This window comes from Panicum virgatum, chromosome 2N, assembly GCF_016808335.1.
Source record: "Panicum virgatum strain AP13 chromosome 2N, P.virgatum_v5, whole genome shotgun sequence".
Taxonomy (NCBI): domain Eukaryota; kingdom Viridiplantae; phylum Streptophyta; class Magnoliopsida; order Poales; family Poaceae; genus Panicum; species Panicum virgatum.
Genome location: NC_053146.1, coordinates 48,707,252 through 48,718,484, shown reverse-complemented (window position 1 = coordinate 48,718,484; position 11,233 = coordinate 48,707,252). Strand labels below are relative to the sequence as shown.

Below are 11,233 nucleotides of genomic sequence, written 5' to 3'. Positions count from 1 at the left end.
TTCTTGTTCCACTGCTTGGTTCATATGAGATGATGTACTTGTTGATCCTTCACCGAAATGGGCTGCCTTCTGGTGAATCTGAATTAGCATTGCAAGAGGCCACCCGCGGTCAAGAGCTGCTTGCATGTAAGTCCGCCATTCTTCGGTGTTTGCTATAAGCATCAACTCCCAGAAATCCCCTTCAGTTCCACAATTTGTCACAGTCTGAACGGTTAGGAAATGAGTCTTTGATTCATATTGAATATCTCGTGAAACCATTTGCATATGGAACCAAAACTCCTCTCTAAGGGTTTATCTATTACGCACTCTCTTCTTTCAAAAGCTGATAGATCTACTCCATACACATCATGAGAAATATATCCGTCACCATAATGAACTTGAAAACGAAGCTTGCTCGACATATCTGGACACAGAATCATTATATTAAATTGATTGCTAATCTACTGTTTCAACAAAAATAATTTCTCACCATATCTGGACACACAATCATGCTATTTGTAAAGCGTAGAAGAATTTTGGTTACCTGCAATCGCCGGCTCGAAAATCCGGCAGGGCTTCGCCTCTCTCCCTCCCTCTCTTTTTTCTTGGTTTCTGGAATTGTAGTGATGCAAATGAGGGGTGGGGGACTAGCCAACTCTTATATAAGGGTGGGAGGGCCGGCCGCCCCGCAGCCGGGCGACCGGCCCCAGGGACCTGTCTGCAATTTTTTTCGTCTTTTTTTTTTACAGATAATCCCTTGCCGCCCGGCTGCCGGGCGGCCAGGTCCCGTCCGCCCGGCAGCGGGGCGGCCGGGTATATATTTCCGTAAATTTCGAAATCGAAAATATATTTTTTATAAAAAACAGAAATAAAAAATAAAAAAATAAAAAAACCGCCCACCACACTCGAGGAGAGTCCATAAGCAGCCCAGTCAGGCCGCGCAGCCATAACCAGGCCTGCCTTTCGTCCGCCAGGCCCCGGTCGCGCCGCGCCAAGCCACGCGCAGCTGCTGCCCTGCACGCCTCCACCGCAAGCTCACGCGCTCCCCACCCCACGGGCCCCCTCCTCCTTCCTCCATCCAGATGGGATGACCGGGAGACCGCGGCTGCCGCCCGCCTGCACTGCCCCGGGCCCCGCCCCGCGCGCATGGCAGATGCAGGCAATTGTTTTTGTCCCGTGGCCACGGCCGGTGCCTGGCACGCCGCAGGAGGGCCAGAGATCGGGCGCGGCAGCCGGCGCAGGCGCGGGGAAGGGATGGGATGGCCGGATGGGGAGGAGGAGGAGGAGGAGCCATTGCACAATCCCCTCATAAATTCGCGCACTGTGGCGGTGATCACCAGGTAGGAGTGGACTGGACTGGGCCGCCGGAGGAAGAGGAGCATTACGCGTCAGGGCGGGAGATGCGCTGGGCCCCGCGCCCCCTGTCTACCCGCGCCGCGCCGGCGCAAGAGGACAAGAGCCCCCCCTCGCTCATGCTGGGCGCCGGCGTGGCCGCCACCTGCCCGCAAATCCCCGCACGGTTTCCTTTGCCGTTTGAATATCTCTGGTGACGACGACGACCAGGCCACCGCCGCAGCTAGCTTTGACCACTTGCTCAGCACTTTAGCAGCAGCAAGCCACCGGTCGAGACAGCGCGATCGAGCCACTGACGAAACTGGGGATTTCGGAGCATGTGACAGCCATGGGTGTGTTTAGTTCCCTTGAAATCCACTGTAGCGCCAGAGAAAAAACATTGCAGCGCACTGTAGCACTTTTCGTTTGTTTGTGGTAGATATTATCCTACCATGACCTAACTAGGCTCAAAAGATTCGTCTCGCAACGTACATCAAAACTATGCAATTAGTTTTTTTATTTACCTACATTTAGTACTCCATGCATGGGTCATTTGCTACATTTAATATTTCGATGTGATGGAGATGTGATGGAGATGTGATGAAAAGTGATGTTTTTGTGAGGTTTTTTGGTGTATCTAAACACAGCCATGTTGCAACCCAAAATGTTATTCAGAGACCCCTTTTTTTCTTTGGATAAAAAAGCATCATGTTCACTACGAATTTGAGGACACTAGTCTATCAACTCGTGCTCCCACACGGACTAATTAGATATATCTAATAATTATCTATCTCACGGTATTTTTAACTAATTAAATATTCTAATTCAGAACTGTAAAAAAATATATTTATTATTATATAATTGTAATAAATGTGATAGATTTAGTTACTAACAATTTTTTCTCATTTTGCATCACATATTCATATATGTTTCATATGTATTTAATTAATCACTTTGTTTGAGCTATTTGAACAACATGAAAATTGATATTCTTATCTCTTCTTTTATACATGGATATCCGGCGACACGTATTATGGTTAGTATTTTTATATAAATAATAACATAAATAATATATTAGTAATGATAGAAATAGTAATTAAGAATTTTATTTTGATGTGCTTTAAGATTTTATTATAATAATATAATTTTGATTCAGATTTTTAATTTATTTTAATTTTTTATTATGTTATCATTGGATAATATATATATAAATTTAGGGGGTTATTTGATATTATTTTATAATGGCATAAGCGGGTAATTTACGTATAGATTAGGGGGTTACTTTAGATTATTTTTTATAATAACAGAGGTAGGTAATTTAGATACATATTTAGGGGGTTATTTTAGTCTATTTTCATAATGGTAAAGGTGGATAATTTATTAGAAAAAAATAATAAATCCAATGAATATTATAATTAGAGTTGTCGAATTGATGGCCAGATGTTTCTGATTTTTGTGAGAATTTGTATGATTTCTCTATTTTTTAGACTATCCACCTATGATCTTAGATGACTTTATCTGGAGGCTTCAAAAAGAGTCTCCAATGAGTAACATTAAGATACTACGTACATATGGTCTTCCCTGGACTCAAAAGCTACCGGCACTAGCTAGCCACGACGCCAGCGTTTTGTACAAAGCGAAAGGCCTGAGGTGAGGAGGGGGCCGTCCGGCCGTGCCAAAAGCAGACAAGCATAGGAACAGCTAAACAACACGTACAGGGACCACACGCGCCATGTGCTGGCGGGAAAAAAATACTAGTAAATTCAACTACTGGCCCTTTCAAAACATCAGAGATGATGATAGGCACAGCTAGCTAGCGGGAGTTAATTTGACTCTCTACGACTGCAGCAGCTAGCAGCTGCTGCTAATAAACTACACAGCGACCATTACAAATTCAATTCAAGCATCCACGGATGCATGCATCTAGAATGACGAACAATTACTGACTACTAGCACTACGTACCAAGAAACAAATATGATCAAAAATTCTCTTTTACACCCGGAATAATTAATACCAAAGAGAGGAGAATCATCAGCAGGAGCAAAGAGGTGACATGCAAGGAAATAATGCCCATTGGTGTTGTGTGCCTCCGGGCGTCGTCTTCTCCACTCTTCTCCGAATATTAAGCACTGACATGATTGAGCACGCAGCTAGCTGAAAGGCACACACCACCACCCAATAGCAACCACCATCCATAGTTCCATACTACTACTTGTTGGCCACTCACGATTCATGTCATGCTGCTTCAGTCTCTCGCGCCTCCCTGCAGGCCTCCAAGATCCTGCGAATGAATGTCGCACACATACATTGTTGTCAACGCGAGCATTGATAAGAAAAGATGCCGCCACGATTGGTATTTGTGAAGGAAAAAAAAAAGTGCAGTCTGTTGCTCTGTGTGTACTGTGCTTCAGTGTCTGTGAGGTTGTAGTGCATTGTAATGCATCCCGCTCCCAGAGCCCGTTTAGTTACCAAAAATTTTCATCCAAAAATTTTTACCTCCCCTTTGAACACATGCATATAGTATTAAATATAGTTAAAAATAAAACTAATTCCACAGTTTGAATGTACACGACGAGACGAATCTTTTGAGCCTAATTAGTGCATAATTAGTCATAAGTGCTACAGTACCCGGCATGTGCTAATGACGTAGTCAAAGGCATCAAAAAATTCGTCTCACTGTTTCCAGGTGAGTTCTAAAATTAATTTTTTAATTATCGTCCGAAAAACCCTCCCGACATCTGATCTTAAAAAAAACATCCAAAAATTTCCCCCCAGTTAGCTAGGAGAAATCTTGGATGCAGCAAGTACTCTACGGCTTGCAGGCTCGTTGCTGCAGAGCTGCAGGTGGTTTCAACTCTGAATAAGGATATTCAGCAGAAAACGCCAATGGCGGCCACAGGATAATGGGACAATGCAATTAGCCGCCGGAGTGGTACTTGGGCTGAAGATGCCAGGAAGTGGAGATCTATCTATCCATCCGAGCTGCCAGCGTGGGTGACCTTACCGTATGGGCATCGGTGGACGTGCCGGCGGTGGCGGCGGCCTGCTTCTTGGACGCCTTCTTGAGCCCGAGCAGCTCCTTCCACCGGATGTTGGGGGCGCGGGGCAGCCGGCCGTGGCGCTCGTCGGCGCGCAGCTCGTCGCGCAGCGTGACGGGGCGGCCGCCGTGCGGGGCCTCCCGGAGCGGCAGGAGGCGGCCCTTGGAGAAGAGCTGGTCGGCGGCCATCATCGGGTGACTGCCGACGGAGAACTCGAAGTCGGCGTCCCCCGGCGCCGCCGCGACCACCCGGGCCGCGGCCGGGGGCGGCGGCTCCACCGCGAAGTCGCTGGAGAAGGACATCCGCGGCGCCATGAAGGGCGCCGGCTGGTGCTGGTGGTGCTCCGGATTGTACATGTTAGCACATGCCATGCATCGCCACGCACGCGCGCTCTAGCTAGCTGGTTGTCCCTGCTTCTCCCTATCACCGGCCCCTATATATAGCTCTGCCTCTGGTGGGCTCTTGGTTGCCCGAGTCAAGCAGCAGTGCTCAAGCTTGGAGATCAAGAAGAGAGGAGATAGCGAGCGAGTACTCTGGCAGTCTGGCTTGCTTGTGAGTGAGTGAGTGGAGCAAGCTCAGCTCGTGTAGTCGCTGGCCAGTGGGTGGTACTTGTGATTATTGAGGAGAGCGATGGCTGGGAATGGAGAGCAAGCTCAGGTAGCTCTCGTGGAGTGAAGGGGGTGGGGTTGGGCCGGGGGCACGATATATAACTGTAGATGGACGCAGCCGGGTGGGAGGGGAGCGGGCGAGCGTGGGGGCAGGGCGGACGGACGGGGACGGGGCGACCGCGCGCGCGTGCATGGGATGGCGGACGGACGGAACGGGCGGGGCTCGCCGGATGTGGCGGCCGGTTTGGATGGACGCGGAATGCGCGCGCGTGGAGGCACGCGAGGGTAGCATCTAGATCTGCCGGGTAGGGTGGCGGGCTGGTGGCTCCTAGGCCTGATCATCTGTCGGGTCGGGTTTGGATCGGGTCAGATCGGGTTTCGGGTCAAAAAATGTTGGCCCATGTCCAGTCCATAACATGGTCGGGTCGGATTTGCTCGTAATTTTGTGTGTAATTTTCGGATTGGATTGGATTTTTTTGAGTTTCGGGTCAAAAAAATCAGCCCCTACCCGACCCGTCACTTGCTCGGGTCGGGTCGGGTCAGGTTTTTTTCGGGTGGGTCGGGTCGGGTTTATCGGGCCGAGTGACCCGTGATCAGGCCTGGTGGCTACCCGTGGCGACGCCGACGCTAGTTTTTTCTTTTAATGTGTTGCTACCCTTGGATGTTCAGGCGGGCGGGGGGAAGTGGACGATGACTTGATGAGCTAGGAAGGGGACGCATGGGCTTTGCCGGTGCGTACACTTGCTTCTTTGGAGGGTTGTTGCCGGGTATGAAAATGGGAGTATTTTATGAGTCGTCGCGCAATGTCGCTGGACGCTTCGGTGGCATTGCCCCGCGGCCGCTTCGGCAGGCGGAATCCATTCTGCCCATCGCGCGTTACTTCTCTTTACAACAATCGATCCAACAGGCACGGCGCTCCTTCCCCTTTCGTTTTTTTTTCTTTTCAGCCCAATTTGTTGCTCGCGGCGTGGCCTGTTGTGATAGGTGGCTCCAAGCGCGCCACGCGACTAGCATGATGAAGCTGTCTCAAGTCACCAACATGGACTACACACGTATTCCATTGTTTTCTTTTTCCCATTTCTATTTTTTCCCATTACGTGGTGCAAGTGCTATTATTTTTTTCTTTTCAGATTTTCTCTTTTTTACGTTCTATTATGTGTTAAAGTTCTCCTGACAATTTTTTCATAAAAATCTACTAAAAAAGTATACCGACAATTTGTACTCAGAAGTTGTGTGACGAATTTGTGCATAAAAAATTGTACTAAATATTTTTCTGATAAATATAACATCATAAAATTTGTGGTAAAGAATATCCTCCATAATTGTCTGAAAAAATTTATGCATTAAAATTGTATGTATTACAAAAGTTATGCTAAAAATTATTTTTCAAGGAGTTGTTAAGAAAGAATTATAGGTAAAAATTGTATGTATCGTAAAGTTATGATGTAAATTTATCTTTCAGAAGATGTTTTACGTAAAAGTTGTATTTAGAAATTATAACTTTCTAAAATAATTAATTCTTTCCAAAAAAAAGGAAACAAACATGCTGTCTGAAATTGCGCGCTGGAAGCCCTCTTGAGTCTTGACACGCGCGCCCTAATCAGCTGCTCCCCTACTTATTTAAGTAGTGCGGAGTACCACCGTGATGATTAAAAAAAGGAAAAATTACTGCTTTGTCGGAAATCGATTGCTAGCTTCCCTGCTGGCGCGCGCGCGAGAATTAGCAGGCCCCGGTGCTAGTTGGTACTGGTAGCCAGCTCACTGTTTGTGTGTTTTTTTGTTAATTAATTGATCAGTTACATGAAGCTCGGCTTGTGGAATCATTTGTTCAAAAATGACTATGTATATATATATCCTATGAACATATTCTCACATTTTTGGAACCACATAATAAGTGCCTTTGGTGGAGTGCGTGGGAGCAAAATATATATCAAATCAACATATTCAGGGTGATGACTAGATAGATGCTAAGGGCATCCACAATGTGGTGAAAAAGTAGTCTTTAGGCAATAAATGCACTCTTATAGCCCACCCATATACATTGTGAAACCAGTCTTTATAGCATTAACTCCAAAAGTCACCCCTAGACATATGGTCTGGCCACAAGCAATAAAATACATTACTTTTTGCTACACCTCTTGCACAACCAGGATCACGGAGAGGGTCACTTGTGGGACCTCTTATTTCCTACCCTGCCTGTATACATTGTGGAGTTTACCGTAGCTATAATGACCACTGGTGGGTCCCATCCATATGGATCGGGTGATCATTTAACATTGGTCATGCCTAGTGGCGGATGAGCACAAGCTGATAGGGGGGGTTCCCTTCCCTTTCCACCTCCATCTTCACCTCATTTTCCTTTCTTCTTCTTCTTCTTCTTCCTACCTTCTTCTCCCCCTTGACCTCTTGCTCCAATGGAGTTTCATGGCTGTTGGGGGGCTCCAGCCCCCCTAGCCCCCCCCGGTAGATCCGCCCCTGGTCATGCCCGCCTTACATGCAGTGTGGAGCCCCACCTCATGCCAGGGACTGTTTTCATTTTTTTCAAAAAAAATTATATGACTAGGATATGAACCATGTGTAGGCCGGGGATAAAATTGAGAACAAGGGAAACTTTAGGGGCCGTATTAGCTATTATCCCTACAAGGTTGCAGTGTAGGATGCATAGATTTTTTTCAAAACTTACATTTTGGCTAGGGTGTAAATTGGTAATTCTTAGTTGCACATCCAACCCATTAGGTCACCAATTTGCACCTCTAATAAAATTTTAGCCAGAAAAGAATTGTGATGAATTGATGATATCAGCAAAAAAAAACAAATGTAGTACTAGTGACGTTATTATTTAGGACCACCGCACATTGGACAAAGATGTTGGCCTTTGTTATTGACGTATTGGCAAATATTGGACGGCGTTTTAGCAGCAGGTTATGTTGAAGACCGAAGCTAAATTACGTACGTTATTCAGCAACTTCATTCTTTGAGAACTATATTTTTTTTAAGCTTTCCGCTGGGCTGCAGCTATTGTAATTAATGAGAGTATCCACCACATGCATCGCATCGTACGTTGTAGAGGCTTGAGTTTTTATGCCATCATCTGAAAAACCCAGTGTCGTCGTATAGTATAACAAAACCCAACCACCCGTGGTTACCGAGAATGATGACTGGCCAGCATGTCTGCATTTACCCGAACAACCTCTTCGCTGAAACCAAGTGCTAATTGTCATTCGTGTCGTCGTACTACTAGCTCGTCCTAATGATCCCAGGTCTCACACTGCTACACCTTGTCTCGACGCGCTGCCAAGTTGTCGAAGAGATCCCGAGCAGCAATGCAGCACCCCGATAATGAGACTCAGATCGGAGAGAGAGGTGGAAGTAGCGGGTTTGATGACTATACAAGTCTACGAGCAGCTCGCTCAGAAAGCAGCAGGCTCGAGCCCGGACAAGGCGACGGCACATGCTCGTTTCCTTTTGGGCAAGTGGGAGTGCACCACCACCACCAAGTGCTCGATGCCCCCGGCCCGGGCGGACACATTCCCCTGCAGCTGGCAGCGCCGCGGCCGCCTTTCGGCCGGTTTCTCTAAGCGCGCCTGTCCCCGGGCGCCTGATAATGCCGCGGCTGTGGCTGGCAAATCAGGCTCTCGTCGCAGTATTTTATGGCACAAAACCACATTGTTAAAGCAAAAGCGGCCGAGCTAATCACGTTTGGACCTGCATGATGATCACCGGTGACGATGACCCACAATGGGATGGGCATCCTATCCACGTCGCGACACCATGAGTGCTAGCTAGCTGCTTCGTTCATGTGTATTTATCCTTCTACCAGTACAGAGTATATTTACGGTGAGTTGGAGGAGCTAGCAGAGAATCTAGCTAGGGAGAAGAGAGAGGGGGGGAGTTGACTGGGGTTTTACCGGGCGCACGCATGCAAGGGATAAGCTGGCGACGTGGACGGGTCGAAAAGACCACGTGATCCGGAGCGAGATCCTCCACCGATCCCATCCCATCCCATCCGTCCGTCCATCTCGTGGCGGAGACGGGCCGGCCGGCCACTTGTGCAGCGCAGCTTTTGCCCGTTGCAGCCGCTGGCTCTTTGTCAGGAAGTATAATACATTGCTGGAGTAGTCTGTGGGCCTTGGGCCAGTATCTGGGTGTGACCCGTTATAGTTTGGGCCAGCCGGTCGGCCTGTGACCGTGCATATTAATACCCGATCTGTGAACGGAAAGGGGCAACGAAGAACAAAGAGAACAATTCCTGTGCGCCTCTGTTTCGTCTTCCTCTGTCTCGTTCTCCCTGCTTGTTCTTCCCCGACCCCAAATCTGCTAGCCGTTTCCCTCCAATCTCTTTTCCAGTTACCCAGGCTCATGACAATAGGTATCCAGAGCCATCTCCCCACAAAATCCACCTAAATTTTTTTCCAAATCGTGGCGGTTTCGATCTGGCGCCGAAGAAACCAACTCGATTCGAAGCGCAAGTGACAACCGCCATGGCCGACCTCGCGACAAAGTTCGAAGGCTTCGAGTCCATGATGAAGCAGGTGTTGGACAAGATCACGGGCTTGGAGACCTGGCGCTCGACTGCTGAGGAAGCGACCGGACGATTGCTCGCGCAGTCGGATCGCATGGCGGAGCGACTTCTACGACTCGAGACGACGACACCACCGCCGCCGCCGCCGCCGCCGCCTCGTCCCTTCACGGCGCCTCCACAGCCGCCTTCGAGGTGGATCAATCTGTTCGACCTCAACGTTGCTCCACAGCAGGAGATGCGCCCATCTGCATCGACCTGGGAGCGGCCCCATGGGCACCGCATCGCGAACCACCACCGGGATGATGGCGGTGGGATTCTGGGATCCCATCCGCCACACCCGGTCACGGGTACGTCTCTGGATTCGACCTCACTTCCTGTCATTGCTCCTTCTGCTACCTTGCATCAGCCTGTTCGGTCGAGTCCCATGCCCAAACTGGAGTTCCCTAGATTCAATGGCGAAAACCCTAGGCTGTGGAAGGATAGATGCGAGATGTACTTCGAGGTGTTCAGTGTCAGTCCTGCCATGAAAACCCGTTTCGCGGTGCTTAACTTCTCAGGTGCCGCGTCATCCTGGCTTCATTCAGTTGAGTCCAATGGGAGGGTAGCACTACCACAAAACCGAGATTTCGTGAGGGGATGGATTTTTCGTGAGAGTTTAAAACACACCCTCATGAAATTAGTATTTTTCGTGGAGGTGCTACAAATCCCGTCATGAAAACCTATTTTCGTGAGAGTGCTATGCAAACCGCCATGAAAAATTGTTATTTCTTGACATGAACTCTCATGAAAATAGTTGTTGCCGCCAGGAAACATGTAGCGCAGATTTTTTGCTTGGCTGAATTCACAATGGCACCTAAAAATGCTAAGTCGCGCGCTTGCGCTTGGTGTTGGCGCCAAGAGAATGTCCGGCGCTTTTTTTTCTGTTGGCCCATCACACAACAAAACCGCCCGACCCGTTCCAAACCCTATCCACAGGCGCCCCACTCCCCCAACCCCGCGCGACGCCCCCACAGCTCTCCTCCGCCGCCGCACCTCCGCAACCCCGCGCGACGCCCACTCCGCAACCCCGCGCGACGCCCCAACTCTCCATTGCCGCTCGCCCCTAGAGCTCCACCCATCGCCAGCCCCCAGCACTCCACCCCGCCGGCCGCCCCTCCCCAACCGAGCGCCGGACGCCCACCCCTCCGCCACCAGCGCCCGAAGCCCCTCTACACCAGTGCCCGAAGCCCCAGTTCGTCGATTTCCAGAGCACCGGTGAGTAGTCCCACCGTAGTACTCCGCTCCAGCTGCAGCAGTTTATCCAGATCTGAATTTAGTCTCTTTCTAGCAGTCCAGCACCAAGTCATGCTCGTTCTTGAGTTAAAGCTGTTGCTGGTATTTGTTTTTTAATTGCCCAAATTTCGGCTTTGTCACTATCAAGCAACAGTGCTTCATTTATTCCATGTTTATTTAGCTAGTCGGTGCATCCAGCAGCAAGTGCAGCTCGATCGATTTCTTTGGTCACAGCAAGTAATCATTAGCTTGTTCAGTTCACTGTTTTTAGCAGCTAGCAGTCAATTCTTGAGCGGCTTTTACAGGAAGCAAGTTGCTGTGGCAAGTGAATTTTTAGCCTTGTCCGATTTGCGCGTTGCTGAATTTTTAGTTGCCTGTACCGTGGTTCTCTGCAAACTCTGTCATTCTCATTTCATCAGTACAGCACTCCATCCTTTTTCCCGATTTTTTCCGTGTTGTGTGCTCTAGCAATATTTTCCCC

The 11,233-nt window shown here is 48.8% G+C and overlaps 2 protein-coding genes across 2 annotated transcripts; one reads left to right on the top strand and one right to left on the bottom strand.

The window, feature by feature from the left end:
• Window positions 1-3,034: 3,034 nt before the first annotated feature.
• LOC120660887 lies at window positions 3,035-5,033 on the bottom strand. The gene is made up of 2 exons (XM_039939549.1): window positions 4,317-5,033; window positions 3,035-3,593 (listed from the first exon to the last, which is right to left on the bottom strand). The coding sequence occupies exons 1-2, from the start codon at window positions 4,719-4,721 to the stop codon at window positions 3,558-3,560; spliced, it is 441 nt and encodes a 146-aa protein (XP_039795483.1). The 5' UTR covers window positions 4,722-5,033; the 3' UTR covers window positions 3,035-3,557.
• A 4,406-nt stretch (window positions 5,034-9,439) lies between these two features.
• On the top strand, window positions 9,440-9,927 carry LOC120662699 (zinc-finger homeodomain protein 10-like). The gene is made up of 2 exons (XM_039941793.1): window positions 9,440-9,788; window positions 9,887-9,927. The coding sequence occupies exons 1-2, from the start codon at window positions 9,440-9,442 to the stop codon at window positions 9,925-9,927; spliced, it is 390 nt and encodes a 129-aa protein (XP_039797727.1).
• Window positions 9,928-11,233: the final 1,306 nt, after the last annotated feature.